General features: G+C 43.9%; 3 protein-coding genes and 1 long non-coding RNA gene across 6 annotated transcripts in view; 1 reads left to right on the top strand and 3 right to left on the bottom strand.

The window, feature by feature from the left end:
• LOC121599394 overlaps positions 1-9,545 on the bottom strand; it is a 32,174-nt gene extending 22,629 nt beyond the window's left edge. The window contains exons 1-2 of one of the 3 annotated variants that reach the window (XM_041927170.1): positions 9,338-9,545; positions 9,061-9,204 (exon numbers count right to left, since the gene is read on the bottom strand). The gene's annotated coding sequence lies outside the window, so the exon portion shown is untranslated. Of the gene's footprint in view, positions 1-753; positions 986-9,060; positions 9,205-9,337 lie in introns of those variants that run through there. The other 2 variants (XM_041927168.1, XM_041927169.1) reach the window with 2 other exon arrangements.
• A 103-nt stretch (positions 9,546-9,648) lies between these two features.
• On the top strand, positions 9,649-11,422 carry LOC121599396. The gene is made up of 2 exons (XR_006005667.1): positions 9,649-10,378; positions 10,691-11,422. It is a non-coding gene; the product is annotated as an uncharacterized LOC121599396 (long non-coding RNA).
• LOC121599395 (40S ribosomal protein SA) lies at positions 11,272-12,987 on the bottom strand. Its single transcript, XM_041927171.1, has 3 exons — positions 12,888-12,987; positions 12,223-12,470; positions 11,272-12,125 (listed from the first exon to the last, which is right to left on the bottom strand). The coding sequence occupies exons 2-3, from the start codon at positions 12,439-12,441 to the stop codon at positions 11,487-11,489; spliced, it is 858 nt and encodes a 285-aa protein (XP_041783105.1). The 5' UTR covers positions 12,442-12,470; positions 12,888-12,987; the 3' UTR covers positions 11,272-11,486.
• Positions 12,988-13,996: 1,009 nt separating this feature from the next.
• LOC121599298 lies at positions 13,997-15,079 on the bottom strand. The gene is made up of 3 exons (XM_041927006.1): positions 14,633-15,079; positions 14,394-14,557; positions 13,997-14,321 (listed from the first exon to the last, which is right to left on the bottom strand). Exons 1-3 carry the CDS (start codon positions 14,901-14,903, stop codon positions 14,118-14,120), a joined length of 639 nt encoding a protein of 212 aa, XP_041782940.1. The 5' UTR covers positions 14,904-15,079; the 3' UTR covers positions 13,997-14,117.
• Positions 15,080-16,271: the final 1,192 nt, after the last annotated feature.

Genomic DNA, 16,271 nt, shown 5'->3' with positions numbered 1-16,271 from the left:
TGTACATTGTTGTTCAATCAAACCGTACCACCTTTAACCGCGTATGCCACTCCGCGCGGGGTTCACTGTTCTGTTTTACTTTGCCGTGCCACAGTAAAGCTGTTCGTAGTTTCTTCTTTTACGCGTTGATTTTGTTATTTGCTGCTATATCGGCAGGCGCTTCGATAGAAACAAGAGTACCACAAGAAAAACAACGTACAAAGCCACTACGGACTTCACGGTCTGTTACATTGGGGCATCCTTTCGGTCGTATCCAATCGGTCGTCCAGTAACGTGTTTTTTTTTTTTTTGAGATGGTTGGTGATCGAAAATTGTTTAAAATACAGTACACAGACATTTTTCGACGACGGCACCGGCATTGACATGTGCGTTCGTTTGGAGTTTGTCGTTCGAATGAGCATCGATCCGATCGAAAGGTTATGTTGCACAATATTTTCTATGGGGTTTTTTTAAACTTAATTCACACTTTGAAAGACAAACACTCGTAAGAGGAAATTAAAAGAATTCAAACACATCGGTACAATTGCTTCTTGAAGTGTGTTCACCATCTCGCACTGTACCGTTCGGTCTGATTGCTTCGCTTTTATTTAGATTCCCGAATTGCCGAAAATTAACAACACCCCCAGCGCACACACACACACACTGAAACTAGCAGAAAAACAAAAAAAGTACACTAGCACAAGCCACTGTTAGTCTCAAACCACCAGATCACAAACGGTTTAAAAACACTGCCGAGTAAAAGCACAACCATACCCGTCTTGCTTCAGCTTCAGAGCCCGCAGCAGCACTGCGGGATGCGTTGCTATCGACTGTTGCAAACCTTTTCGACCGACCGCCAGGCGCGCACGTGTGTCTGCACGCGTTCAAATCTAGTGACAGACAGACAGAACGGCCGACCGCTTGCGGCCGGTGAAGTGGCTTCCCCGCCCGGTGAACCGTCGATCATCCGAGCATGCGAGCGAGCGTCCGCCGTGGTGGCTGATGGTGGTAGTGGTAAAGCACTGCAAAGCAGCAAAGCTATCGCATGAACTGCGCGCTTTGCTTTGCGAATGAATGGAGAAAGGGAGCGGGCCGTACGCAACACTAGCCGTACCGAAGTGGAACCGAATGGAACGAAATTGTATTCATGAATGAAAGGGAGTTTCGTACTCCAAAGAAATCATCCTTATTTTTGTGAACAAGCTGCCTTGACATAGTACGTAAACTTTAAGATATGGCAAAACAATTTGAGAAAATATCAGTAATCTTTAAAGTTCAAACAAATATTTTAATGCAAAATAAATTTATAAATAAATTTAAATAAAACACAATTAAAAAACGCATTTGCGCTCATTTATCAGCAATTGCTATCAACAAAATAAAAAAAAAATAAAAATATGAGGCTTATTCTGATTTCAATTCGAATTGAAAAAGAACTTCAAAATTTCCATAAAAATGTACTAAAATTAATCATTACTAGGGTTTGAGGTTATACGATTACAAGAATAGAATTGCGACTGATTGTGAAGAAATCTGTAAATACATCACTGTCACTAAAACTGCAACCAAATATTTGTAATAAAAAAAGATTGAAGTGAAGCTTACAAGTGAGGAGCGAAACCAATAAAACATTGTCGTAAATACTACAGAGATAAATGAAAAAAAACACACACACACACGAAAATGTTACTACCCTTTACAGTGGTTTTTAAAGTTTCTCGTAATTTTGGGACACTTTCCTGGCTCTTTCATGCGGGGAGCTGGGATTGCAAAAAACACAAATTCCAAATAAATCTGTCCAAAATGGATGCCGTAACGGCCATTTCCCGTCACAAAAAGTTCACTTCCTGTAACAAAGAGTCAATAAAGTTACTCATAACTGGAACGTATTAGACAGAGCCAACAATTACAGGGCCTTTCAGGGGTTTTCATAATTTTGCCCAATGTGACGATATTTTTACTATTGAGTTGTTTGCAGAAGGACCTGCTTGAATAATAATTCATAATAATTAATAATTCTACCAAAATCATGTTTTTCACCGAGTATGGCCGGAATAATCAGAGCTTTGAGTAAAATTTAAGTCAACATTCTAGGGCTCAACATATGGCTAATCATGAGCCGTAATAATAGATTAAAATAAGCAAAATCATATTATTTGCTTTAACATTTGTCACAAAACAGGTACGATTAGTGTTCGGCAACAGGCAGCTTTCCATCCGTACGAGTGAACACCGTCGAATGAACGTAGCAAATGAATACTCGAGTTGAACCGATCGACTTAACACAGGCCCCCCCACCCGCGCACACGCTACACGAGAACATTCGATCTGGTCGGCCGTTCGTCGGCGGTGCGCACTTTCTTTCTGCACGAAGCGGTGAAGCCTTTCGTGGAAAAGCGCACGCACGCACGCTGGCGCCGTGCTGCAGAATTAGCCAACATCAGCATCCACTAACCACGAACGATGGGAATCAAAACAAATCGTAAACAATTAGCTCGGTGGGCCGATCTCGCGCCTTGCACGAATCATGGCCAGCGCATTTTTGCCACTGCTGAAATTAAATTACTTTGCGTAATGATGGCGATCGGTCGGTGTCGATCGCGTTTTTTTACATTTCGTGAATGCACGAGGGAAAATATTGAGTTTGAACTGGTTAACAACAACAACCTAAATAATCGAATAAAGAATAATCAATAAATGACATTCAAGAAGCATAAAAAACTATCGAAACATCAAAAAATAAAAGCAACTCTGAAATAGAGAAAAATACAACATTTACCAAAAAATTGATGAATTAAAAACAACGCATAACAAATGGAAGCATTATCATTTTGATTCCGCCTAACACAACATCACCGTATGAAAAGAAATATGTTCAAATGAATGTCAAACAAATAAACATAAATTTCCACCCAAAGCCACTCGGTTCTGCTTGTTGGTTCTTGTTGATAAAGTAAATCCACCCCCAGCCCAACCTTCGCTCTAACTCCCCTAACCCCAGACAGAAAATAGGTAACACTTTCCGCTCGCGCGCTCAATCATCGTCCATTATTCAAAGCCTCACGCACCCACGGCCCGGTCGGTGCGGCGTCAAATTTGTGCACTCGATAAATTTTCATGCCATAACCAGCACCGGCCCAACCCAACCCCTTTTGCTTTGTGCGGGAGAGAAGGTTTTCGCCCGGCAACCGTTACATTATTGAATATATTCAAAAAGCTGAAATAAAATCCACTGAACGGGCGCAATAAAAACCATTCAGCGGTGGTAGCGCACACTCTGGTCCTGCTTGTGTATGAGTTTTCTTTTTTTTTTATTTACACACAAACACACACACACACACACACACACACAACAGTACATTCGAGTGCAAATGGTTGGAAAAGGGGAGGCTTATCACTTGGCATTAGAAAAGCACGAAACTGTGAGCAAACTATTTCAACCAACAGCCGCACCCGCTCAGTTATGCTGGTCGTCCAAAATTTATGCTACAACAACTCGCCAACACCAGAAGGCTTTCTCGCTTACTTTCTTTTGTTCGTGTGCGGCGTTTTTTTTTTCATCATTGCCATTGGGAGTGGAAAAGACTTCGGTGGAGGCGGTTTCTACACACAAAAAGGGCTCCCGGAAGGAGGTCAACCCGAAGCAGAGGTCCACGCGTGCCGCAATGCGTGGCGAGAAGGCGACTGCCCATCTTGTCGCTCTTGTGCGCATAATTCGGAAGCAAACCCTTTGCGCTGTAACGTGTTTAACATTAAGCAGCCCGACGTAACACACCTTTGAACCTCGGGCGGTGCAGGTAGCTTGGAATATTCAACACGATTAAATACGCACGATAAGGAAGGGGCACAAGAAACGTCCGCCTTTGAAAAAACGGAAACACACTGCACTGAAGTGAGCGGTGGGGCCTCATCAATCTTCTAAAACGCCATCAAAACTCTCCTTCCAGCGTAAAGAGCCAACGTTTAAGGTTCATTAAAAAGCTATCAGAGAGAGACGAGCCTACCTCCATTTCCATCGAAAAAGAAACAAAAAAACAGCAACATAAACACTCGCGATCACATCACCGCACTGAAGCCTTCCGATCTTATCCGGCGGCGACTTCACTTTTAACGCATAATTTCCCCACTATCAACAGGCGGCGAACCGTACGTTGCGCAATCGTAATCCTTCATACATTCCATCAAATTTCAATACTCGACTCATTAAGGTATTGCTGGAAATGGGGGGTAAAAATTGGAAGGTTTAATCCACCGACACACACGTCCTTGGCTTTGCGGGGGGAAGGTTTTGACCTAGCGTGACCCGCGTGGAACCGTTGGATAATCGATTAACTGCCCCATTCCCTTCCCCCATACGTATCCCAACAAGTGGGCAGTGGGTGTGGAATGCATACTTAAGACGCGCAGGTCACAGATAAGCTTTACGGTGATAATAATTTACGATAATTCGTACCGAAAAATAAAATAAAAAAAGACTTCAACAAAGGTTCGTCGCTTGACTGGCTGTTGAAGTCTTTCCTCTTCTGTTTTTGTTAAATGATGGCGTTTTAGGACTGTAGCTTTTGCGTTTAGCTTCGTTTTTCGCTTTTACCAATTGCCAATCGCAAAAATAAGCATTCGTTTCCGCATTTCCGTGGTGCAGTGGTGCGAAGCGCATATTTGATAGGTGAAATATGGCGACGCAAGAATAAGAATGGTAGAGTCCCAACAGTTCCAACGAATATCAAAAATCAGTTGTTTTTGAGCTCTTTTCCACCCAGACGGCTTATGAATTTTCTGATATTTTACTGTACAGTGGTATAAATGCTGGTTTTTAACAACTCAAATATACATGGGAAAATAATTGAAAAAAACACACTCTCCGTAAACAGTGCGTAACACGCATTTAATAAAAACGCCGTGCACTTTCCTAAGGTATCGGCAGGACCACATCATACCCATTCGAGGTCACCTTTTCATCGACAGTTTCGAATCAATGAAGCTCGAAACGAACGATTAAACCACGCCAAGCTGAATTGAAACCAAAGCCAACACATCGGACACCAGCAACATCGTAGAGCTGGTTGTTTGTAATGGAAAATGAAGCACAAAAAAAAACCCCCATGCCGAGTGTTTTTCTTCTCATCCAACCAAAACCATCTTTTTTTTATGATGCGTCGAATGCGTCGATAAAATTCATTCATCTATTTTTATCCTCCAACGGCCAGGCTGATGAGTGTTTAAGGCGCCATTCGTCGGGCAGAAATGCGCGCAAGGCGCGAGGCCTTCCGCAAGGCGACCGGAGTGAGCTGCGGCGTTATTGCGTATAAAATAGTCATTTTATTAGCTGAATGTATGAAACATTTAACTTGCCCTCGATTTACAACGGGGAAACGATGCAAACAAATTCCCAAACAAACAGCGAGAGCGCAATACATACTTACTTACTTACTTATCCGGCACTACAACCGCTTTGCGGTCTTGGCCTGCCTCAGGAGTGTCCGAAACCGCTCACGGTCTCGCGCCTTCGTCTGCCAGTCCGTTATCCCGGCCTTAATGGCGGACGCCTCCACGCCATCTTGCCACCTCAATTTGGGCCTACCACGCCTCCTCTGTCCTTGTGGACGGCCTAAAAAGACTTTACGGGCTGGGTCGTCCGTTTCCATGCGTATAACATGGCCAGCCCACCGGAGCCTGGCGAGCTTTATACGCTGTACGACAGTGAGGTCGCCGTACATCTCGTATAGCTCGTCATTATAGCGGCTCCTCCATTGTCCTTCCACACATACGGGGCCAAGTATCCTTCTGAGCATCTTCCTCTCGAACGCGGCTAAGAGGGTTTCGTCAGATTTGGACAGTGTCCATGTCTCAGAGGCGTATGTGAGTACTGGTACTATATAGGTACTATATAGTCCCAGCTTCGTCCGTCGCGACAGGTTCTTTGAGGTAAACTGCTTTTTCAGGCTGTAGGATGACCGGTTGGCAGCCAGCATCCTTGCGCGCAACTCAGCTTCCATGCTGTTGTCGTTGCTGACCTTTGACCCAAGATAGGTGAATTGTGGGACGACTTCAAAAGTGCGTTCACCTATCTGTACGTCACACCTACGTAGATTCGGATTATTTATTGGTAGGTCCGCTGATGTTGCCACCATCAGTTTGGTCTTTGCCTCGTTTATCTGCAATCCGAGGCTCTCTGCCGCCTGCTCAATCCCTTGGTAGGCTTCTGCTACATAGGAGAGCCGCAGACCAATGATGTCTATATCATCAGCGTATGCCAGGATCTGGGTTGACTTATAGAAGATGGTTCCCGTAGTCTCCACCCTCGAGTCGCGGATGGCCCTCTCTAGCGCCAAGTTAAGCAATACATACTCATCCAATTAATCGCCTATTTGGTGGCGATTTTTGACTGCTGATTGTCCCGGTAGAAGTGCAGTAAATTAGGCATTTGCCTTCTGCATCAAACCACTCTCCCCATCAAGCTCTGTTTCCTAGGATACACGTGTTTCGTGCAGGCGGTCAAACCACCGAGGAGTGATCTAATTTTAATGTGCTTCATTGCCAGGGGCGTACCTTGGTTCCAATCAAGCGAGAATCGCACATCCTTCAGCTGCGCTCGTCCATCAATTCCTGTAAAATGACTCAATTAAAAACAACGCCACGCTAGACGATGTTACTTCACTGGCCAAAATTCATCAACCGCCTGTAAGTCCGCTGCTCCTCCAGGGGGGAGAAGGAATGCCAACATGTGCCAAACAACGTTGTCCGTGGTCAGCTTCGTACATCGTTTGCGAACGCAATTAATGACGCAGGGTAGGATAATTACTCCAAAAGAAGCGAGCAAAAAAACCCAAGTCGAATAAAATCCAATTTACATTGTCACGAAAGGTGGCCGCTCTTTCTCTTTCCTACGTTATACATGCGATCGGTACTCGGAACTGGTGGAACGCGAAAGAAATACAAAACACCCAAAAGAAATTTAAAAAATTAAACAATGCAGCAAAAAAACTCCCATTACACGAATGCTCGTCCCTTTCTCGTCCTCCGAAGGAAAGCAGTTAACAAGTCCACGAGCCTTTAACGATGGCCGCTATCATCGATCAACCGGTCCACCAGAAAAAAAAAACAAACCCAGACTGTAAGCACGTGTGCACACGATCGTCCACAAAACTTCACCACCACCCCATTTAACCACCCCATTTGCTGTACAAGTTGATGGGAAGGAACCGTGGAAGCCTTCCTTTCGCCTGTGTTTTTGCAGTCGCTTGCCCCCGGCCATACCATGATTTCGGCGGCTCCGGTTGAACGGGAAAATCAATAACCTCATCCCAGCTTTAAACGAAAGACTTGCACACTTTTGGCACCGCCGGCCAAGACTTTCCACGCGGAAGCAAGCCAATGATCGCGTTAGTCATGCATGATTAAGTGTTAATTGTACACGTTGGTTGAAGTTGGGTTTTTTTTTAGCAAACACTCTATAAATGTAACAACACGGGCGGAAGTGTGTTTGTTTTTTTATGTGAAACGACCCTAGATCACCTTTTGAGCACTGAATAATGATGATATTCTGAAGGTAAAAGGCTTTCAAATTAATGCAATATGCAGCAGGACTGATGCAGTAGTTTTTAGAATTTAGTGGTTAAGAAGATTCATAGTATTCTGTTGCATCAAAACATACTTGTTAACATATGAATAACGTTTTAGTTTTGGTCATTACAATGGAACAACTGGTAGGGTTACTGGTAGGGTTATCTGTAGTGGTAGAAGCTTAGAATCGGAACTACTTGATTGCGATTCCGTGTTCCAAATCAATTTCGGAGCCAATTCAAGAGTTGACTCCGGAGCCGATTCCGATTCCGAAATCGATTCCGAATTCGGATTTGACGATGGTGTCGGCTAAGAAGTCGATTTGGAATCAGAATCAGAATTGAATCCAGAATTGGAATTAGCTCCGGTAATATGATAATAATGTGATAATGATAATAAGTTCTTAAATCAAAATAAGAAGTATCAGAAGCGAAATTAATGCGGAAATCTCCATAAGAATGGATTTCGATTCCGGAGCCGATTCCGGAAACTGATTACGGACCTTTTAGCCGGAATCGATTCCGACGAAACTTCATTTTTCACATCACTAGTTCTCTGTAAAGGGCGCCGGCTTCTATTGAACCACTGTCCCGAGAAAAGCTTTGTTAAGATGAGCTATTTCTTAAGATTGGGTGTTTTTATTGTTTCACAAGTTATTGTATATTTAAATGTATCTCACACACGTTTGAATTTGTTACAGAATTTGGTTTATGTACCAACAAATAATTATAGATTATTTATAGCATCCTATTTGAACGAGTAACATCAAGATTTACAAGATTTGTCAAAGATTTTTGACTGCCGATTACGATTTTTATAATAATCCTAATTATTCTGGAGTTTTTATTTTATTTTAATTATTCTGGAGGTATTTTTAATAATTAATTATTGGATTGTACATATTACTGGACATTTGTCATCAGTTTATTAAGAAACTTTGTCCAGATCCAACATTCATTAAATGAGTAAAAGCCATACCTTGGATGAAGTTGTCTTTCGACCGCGGACCTAATGTAACTTTCAAGTCTTTTCCAAATTTGAAGCCTAGCCCCGTTACAGAGGACAATGTACAGCAAGTCGTTATGGAGTAAAACAATGAAAACTGCTCGAGGTCTACGAGCAGAAGTGAAGTATTTTTATGTTTTAACAGCAAACTAGGCACATCCTAGAAGCCAGTGGCCTGATCAAATCATTCGCATGGCACCGAACGATCAGTTAATGTGCTTTCATCACCGACATAGACAGCGGATTCGTAGGAGGCCCCTAAATCAGGTGACTAGATGGCTTAAACACCCAAAGCAGTAAGTTCAATCTGACCGTCCAGGTAAGATAGGTTTGACCACTCAGGGAAGCACAATCACAAGACCCGTTCAATTCCTATTATAACCTCGACATTCTCTACAAACTGGATGTTTACTTATCCCTCGTCGCTGACCTTCCAGTCACTGGCAAACATCTAAATCAAATCTAGAACTCACAATTCACCAAAGCCCTACAACAACTTCCCCTAACACTTACCTGTAATCCCGAACGCTCAACACTGCCTTTTCTTTAGACGCTTCTTCCACAGCTGGGCCAAAGATTTCACTAAGCGCTGCAGAAGATTGTCACAAAGATAGTGCGGTGTTGCTTCCGGTTCTCTAACGGAACCCTTTTTCACTCCTGCACACGTTAAAAAGAAGAATAAAACACATTATAAACCAAATCACGCCACCGAAAATTCACCAATCCCAACGAATGTAAACCAACTGCAGCTGTAACACCGGCGGACACAAAGTGCGCCAATCGCTATCACCTTCTTGCTTCCCGGTTGCTACCACCTGGAACACTTTTCGCCTTCGCTGCCGTATCGGACAGAAGGCTGGCAACGTCCGATTCAGTCTGGCCGTGTAACTTCTTGTCACTGCGATTGGCATCTTGCACTGCTGGGTGCTGGGAACTTTACACTACAAACCGCGCGTCACTTTCTGGTACAGCACACAACATGCCGCACCATCGTTGTTGAAATGTTCTGAAGCTAATGAGACACCTGATGTGGCTGAGAAGCGTTACCAGGCAACCGTAACCGTACGCCGTACGAGAATAGTCCGCCTGTCCGTCTACTACGATCGCATTCTAATCGACGCATGTGGCCGGGCCCGTATTGGAACGCTACTGAATCCACCAACAATCAAACCCCGGACAGGATCTGGTTTTGGAGTTGGAAAAAATGCTCCCCCATCACGGAAACGTAGCAGACTGTTTTCTGGGTGTTTTTTTTTTAATCGTAATAGGACACACCCGCTCAATGGGACTTTTTTGTTTTGTTTCGCTCTGTATGTGTTCTCCACCTTCCTTGAACTGGACGCGCAGAAGCAGCATTCGCCATTCGGTTACGCATCGCTGGGCCTGCTTAAGTGTATTGCTATTTTTGGTCTTCGTTATTTTTTTCGCAAACCTACTTTGAATTATGACGTTCGAGCGATGAAACGGTTTGATGCCGATTGGGGTGCAATAAACACCATCATAGTAGCATCCTGTGACACCTCTATGACACCCAGGTCAGTGTCTAGATATGGGTGGGAAAGGGAAGGCCTAAACCAAAAGCCAGTAAATTCAATTTCCTTACCACACAACACACGACGGGAGAAACAACAGCCACGTGTTCTAGAGGTGCAAACTGCGTTTTCTAGAAATGCAATGAATTGATACGTTGCGGAAACTAGAATTGTTCGATAGGCTAACATTGACCGGGGAGGAGCTTAGTAAGAGCCTACAAGTGGCAATGGTACTCCGAAGTCTCCCGGTATCCGGAAGGTCTGACGATGAGCATATGCTGGAATTGGCGAAAACCAAGGTAGTGGACGAAGTTGGCAAAAGGGGAAACAGAGGTTGCTGCGATTCCGTGACCTCAAGACGCTCGTTAAGAAGCGTGACGCTGAAATCGATTTAGATTCCGGAGTCGATTCTGGATTCGGATTTGGTTCCGGAATCAGGATTGGCTCCATATACAGAATCTGCTCCGGAATCAGAATCAGTTCTGGAATCGGAATCAACCTGGCAATCTCAATTTGCTTCGGAAACGGAATCAGAGCTTCTTTCTTTTAATCAAAGTTGGAATTAGCTGCGGAATGAAAATCAGTTCTCTAATTGAATTAAGAAGTTTCAGAAGCGAAATCAATCCGGAAATATTCATGAGAATGGCTCGTTTAAAAGTAAATTTGGATTATTTATGGCTATTAATACGGACCCAAACGCCTATTCATATAGAGATGGCGAAACTGATGCCGAATCCGGAGCAGATTTTGATTCTGGAGGCGCTTTCGATTTCGGACCCGAATGCGATTCCGAAACCGATATTGATTCCGGAGCCGATTTTGGAGCCGATTCCGGAGCCGATTCCGATTCCGAAGCCGGAAACTAACTTCCGGACCTACTATCCTGAATCAATTTAAGAAAACTTGGGATCTAGCCGGGAAAAAATCCGTAGGATAAAACATCAAGAGTGATCATGAACAATTTAAGATTGCAATATGCAAGAGTCGATTAGAAGCACATTAGAAAACTTATTGCATTAACCAGTAATATATCCTGCATGAACTGTGCTCATTATATGAAGGAAACCAAACTTTCCAGGTGCCTTCCGAGTTAGGGAAATGCACACATGTAATTTTGTTAAAATTACCCTCCACATATCATTTAGAGTTTTCGGAAAAGCAATAAAGCTAGAATTTAAAAAAAATAGAACCGTTTTCCTGTTTTCACGAAAAGAATGAAACGTGACAACTTACACTGTTTATTTCACTCTTCCGATTTTGGACAACCTCAACCCACGTGTTGTGTGCGGGAGAAGGCAAGGTATAGCACACGATACCGTACAATCCTGCGATGGTATGCTATCGTCTACACTCCCCCCCACCCCCTGGGGTGGTCACAAACGGTTTGAGCTCCGCTAGTGCGAATGCTTAGAAAGCGGCACCACCCCACGACGCGGCACCCGGAGCAGCGGGCGCAGTATCGTCCTCGTTCCAGTCATCGTTCGCGCCGGCGACAGCCAGCGGCTTGGCCTGCGGGACAGCCAGTGCGGTCTGGGTCACATCCTCGCCCCAGGTAGTCGGCTCATCGGCAACCACCACCTCATCCGGCACGTCCTTGATGACCGGCGCGGCAGCCTCGATGGCGGCCTGCTCCTTCTCCGCCTCCTCCGGGTCGCGGAAGAAGAACAGATCCGGCATCACCTCCCAGCGGTCGTGCGTGATCTTGCCGCGCAGGCGCAGCACCTCGCGCGCCAGCATCCACCACATCAGACCGATCGAGTGCGTCGACTTGGTGTTGCACGGGATGGCAATGTCGACGAACTTGACCGGCGAGTCGGTGTTGCAGAACGCGATGACCGGAATGTTGACGTACGACGCCTCCGTCACGGGCTGGTGGTCGGTCAGCGGATCGGTGACGATCAGCAGGCGCGGCTCGCGGAACGTCGTCTGGATCTGGTTAGTGAAGGCACCGGGCGTGAAGCGTCCGGCAATCGGGGTCGCCTGCGTGTAGTGGGCGTACTTCAGCACGGCACGCTGGCCGTACGGACGGGACGAGATGGCAAAGACCTGGCAGGACGGAGGAATTGTTTACATTAGCAACCAGATTTTGAATTGGTCTGTTATTCCCGATTGAGGCCGATAATTAAGGTCCCCCTCTGCTTACCTCTCCCGGGTACTCGATCGAAGCGATGCAGCGAGCGGCAAGCAGCAGCTTCTCGTAGGTGCGGCCCAGGTTGATGATGTGCACGCCGTCCGTGCGGCGCTTGTACACGTACTGCTCCATCTGGAAGTTCACCGAGGTGCTTCCGATGTGGGTCGTCGCGGCCAACATCTTGGTGACATCGTCCTCCTTGAGGGACAGAACATCTAGATTTCCCGACATCGTTCCGTTAATTAGGAGCAACGGTTAACCTGCAATCGAGGAAACGATAGGGAAGTGATTAGTGAGGTTATGTTGTTTACACACACGGCACACAGGACCGGGAATATACATGTTTAAAGTTATTTTAACGACGGAAAGGGGATTAACTCAAGCGGCAATGTATGAAACTAAGTAAAAGAGTGTGAAACTACTTAATTAAGTTAACATTAATTACAATATAGGCACAGAAAGGAATATGTAAACAGGCAGCCTGCCGCCAGCTGGAGCGCTCTGGCACGTGGATATTAGGAAACATGTTCCGGGAGTCTATTTTCACCGAAATCCACACAAATAACAACGATTCCATCGCGTGACGTTTAAAGGAGTAGCAGGGGGCAAGAATTATAGTAAAATAACTACAAAAACGTGGTAAATTTAGGAAAATTTCAGAGAAAACAAAAACTTACGTAGTGAATGCCACAGGGATTAAATTGAAAGAGAACCCTTATCGAGCAGTTGTGCGTGGTACAAAACTTTTCGAGCACTTTTGACACAGCAGCTGCTCGATTTTGGATTTTGTTTTTCCGATCCGGCACAAGGTAAATACATTCATTGTGTTTTGGACTAGATTTGTAAATTATGAGCTCAATGCAGCTTGTTGTTGAAATTTGCTTTGTGTAGTCCTATAAAATTGTTAAAACTAATTTTGATAATCAAACAACAGTATAAACAGTGCAAAAAAGAGCTAAATTTAAATGAGCCAAAAGGCCTTTTATCTATTTAGAAACCTTCGGCATGCTTTGGCAATTGTAGACCGACCGATCCAAACAATTTAAATTGACGGTTCAAAAACACGTTTCAAAAAATGTTCTATTGTTTACAAATTACCGTACTATTACTGGGGGGATTACAGCCAAATTTTAAGTCAACCAACTAGTCGCCTCTACAATAAAGCTCTGGAACTTTTTATTCAAGGATGATTTGCACTCTGTTCGTACAATACATATCTAAATATCGCGAATGATGTCTCTCTTCGCTTGTTGGCCTGCTCACGATAGAGCACGTAGGTGTGACATGGCCCGGTCAACAAACATTCTCCGGCATGCTCGGTCCCTAACTGCAGGCTTCCATCTCCAATAGGTTTCACTTCACCTTATACAGCCATCGAGTTCGCTGTGCTCCCCTGCGCCTTATGCCGAACAGGGGATCGCTGTCGAACACCTTCTTGGTGTGGCATGAGTCCAGCATCCTCATGACATGCACCAGCCATCGTATCCTGTAAGCATTCGCCATCCTCCGCTCGGATGGTCCAGGACACGTATCCATAAAGGACCACCGGGCGAATCAATATACACCTGTTTCCGAGAGCAAGAACACCCTTGCATTGCTTTGCTGGACGTAAGGATCGCTTTGATGGTGAAGATGGCGTGGAAGCGTCCGCCATTAAGGCCGGGATAACGGACTGGCAGACGAAGACGCGAGACCGTGAGCGGTTTCGGACACTCCTGAGGCAGGCCAAGACCGCAAAGTGGTTGTAGCGCCGGATAAGTAAGAAAGAAAGGACCGCATGTTGGATTTTGTAAAAATCGATAAACTAGCTTTATTGCTCTGTTTCATGAAAAGTGCATCGCACCCGTTACATATAGCAGCTACATAGTTAACACTACCTGAGGGATCTTATAAAATACAACTATATCTCATTGTCCTTTATGTGCTGCTCTATCGTCTGTAGAGGGTTGAGCTCTGTATGCCAAATGATGCGCATTAGCTGAAAAGCTCCTACGTTTCCGTTTTCCTGCACTAACACCCAAATGCAGAAGTACAGGGTTAGCAGCCAGTGCAGCCGCTATACCTAACAACGCTGCTCCTGCAACGGGAATCCACACCGATTTTGTAAGGTCCTGTAATTAATAGTGATAATAAATTGGAAAATATTTATTTAATGCAACATATTAGTTGTATGCATCCCTTACGTTAGTTCCATACAGTGGATTCAAACTGAATCCATGTGTCTGATGGCCATTGTTGTATGCGTTTTCGTAATCCTGTAAACCATAATCCAACGGGCGACCAGAACTATAAATAGGCCTTCGATCGTATCCCAAGGACGAATAATGGGATCCACTACTGAATGGAGCTGTGAAAAATAAAATAAATAAACAATAATTAAAAATATGTATACACGTAGTACATGAAAAAAGTATAAACTTACAGTACCCGTGATGTGTTTTACTTGCATAAAACGGGCTATATTTGTCGTCGTTGTTTGATGTTATAAAATCTTTCTTATATTTATCCAGCCCATCATAATATTCAGGTGTCCACAAACTCGATCCGGATGTATCAATCGCTTTCCAGCGATCACTGCTATCATGAACAGATGGTCTTGTTTTTAAACTATCCAAACATTCAGCGGAAATAAAATATAACATAAAAAATCCTAAATTTAAATATAACGACTGTCGTCTATCCAAGTTCGCCATTTTACACTTCAGATCGTATTGGGTTTTTTTTTACTATCGTAAATTGGCCAGTTTTTTACTAGTACACTTAAATGATTGACACATTGCCACTATTGCTATGTCTTCAAGTCCGATATCATAGACTGTCTGTTTTACACTGCACTGTCTGTGGGTAAATTGCAATGTCTTATATAGCGATCCACCGTGTGAAGCTCAAGGAGCTGATAGATCTTTACAAACAAGAAAATAACATTACAAAAATAATACCCTTTGTCTTGTTCTTCAATTAGTTCGCTGAAAGAACACATCCCATTTGATGGAATGTAGTTAAAATAATCGACACTGTTAGGGTCTGACTTCATCTTTTCACGCTTGCGAGGATACATACAAACCAATACATTTGAGTAATGGTTCGCTGCGTAAAAAGATTGGCTATATTACCTTTACAAGGTTAAATATAACAATAGACTTTTTTTTGGCTTTTAACTGTGCGCCTAAACATACAGAAAAGCGGGGCAAAATGTGCATGTGGGGCAACATGGGCACCTTCTATTTACGCATTATTTCACTGCAGAAGATACATTCCAATGCTCAAAATGTATTCATTAGTGTGTACTATGAACACCATGTAAGCGTGCCCGTAAGTGTCACAGATATGCGTGCAAGTTTTACAAGATATATTTTTAGAGATATGATATTTCTATACTCTTTGTCTGAAGAAAGCAAGGCAAATGCAAATGCGTATTTCTACTAATTTAACAAAAAATACAAAAATGCTTCACGTGGGGCGAAATGGACAAATGCTTCTGACATATGGCGCTTGGTGAGGCTATGGTGTTGTATTGATCCCCATAATAATAGTAACAGGCACAGCTTCAAAAACTTCGATTTTGTAGATTGAAACGTGTAAAAACTGTTTTCCATTTTTGATAACATACTTTTGGAAGAATTTTAAGGACTTTCCTCAACGGCAAAACAAAAGATTTGCCCCGCTTTCTCCAAATAATGTAAGTATAATAGTGTGTTGTGATATATTCAAACTAATATTCAGCAAAATGCTTAACATGCCCCTTTTTGCCCCGCTTTCCCCTACTTCGTCTTCGTCGCATTGATTCGCAATCCAATTCTCGCTGCTGTTGTCCTGCCGATGATGTCGATGTCATCCGCGAAGTCAAGAAATTGGAGAGACCGGTAGAGGGTCGTGCCACGGTTGTCTAGCCCCGTGCTTCGAACGGCACCTTCCAGACCGATGTTGAAGAGCAGACAGGAGAGTTCGTGAATCGTGAATGATGTGTACAAAGGTGCAGCTAGAACGGCTCTTATCGGGCCTGTACCAGAAGCGGGCGGAGCAGCAATGCGAACATTATTCCAGCTAGAGGTGTGTCAAAT

This window comes from Anopheles merus, chromosome 3L, assembly GCF_017562075.2.
Source record: "Anopheles merus strain MAF chromosome 3L, AmerM5.1, whole genome shotgun sequence".
NCBI classification, from domain to species: Eukaryota; Metazoa; Arthropoda; class Insecta; order Diptera; family Culicidae; genus Anopheles; species Anopheles merus.
The sequence above is the reverse complement of the archived record's forward strand: the minus strand, read 5'-3'. Positions and strand labels throughout refer to the sequence as shown.

What these genes read in the sequence shown, in the direction of transcription:
- LOC121599395 (XM_041927171.1), bottom strand. Translation starts at nt 12,441, where the DNA reads ATGTCGGGAAATCTAGATGTTCTGTCCCTCAAGGAGGACGATGTCACC. An exon ending in CGATCGAGTACCCGGGAGAG is followed by an intron (nt 12,126 to 12,222) that starts GTAAGCAGAGGG and finishes CCGTCCTGCCAG; the next exon opens with GTCTTTGCCATCTCGTCCCG.
- LOC121599298 (XM_041927006.1), bottom strand. Translation starts at nt 14,903, where the DNA reads ATGGCGAACTTGGATAGACGACAGTCGTTATATTTAAATTTAGGATTT. An exon ending in TAAAACACATCACGGGTACT is followed by an intron (nt 14,558 to 14,632) that starts GTAAGTTTATAC and finishes TATTTTTCACAG; the next exon opens with CTCCATTCAGTAGTGGATCC. An exon ending in ATCCACTGTATGGAACTAAC is followed by an intron (nt 14,322 to 14,393) that starts GTAAGGGATGCA and finishes TATTAATTACAG; the next exon opens with GACCTTACAAAATCGGTGTG.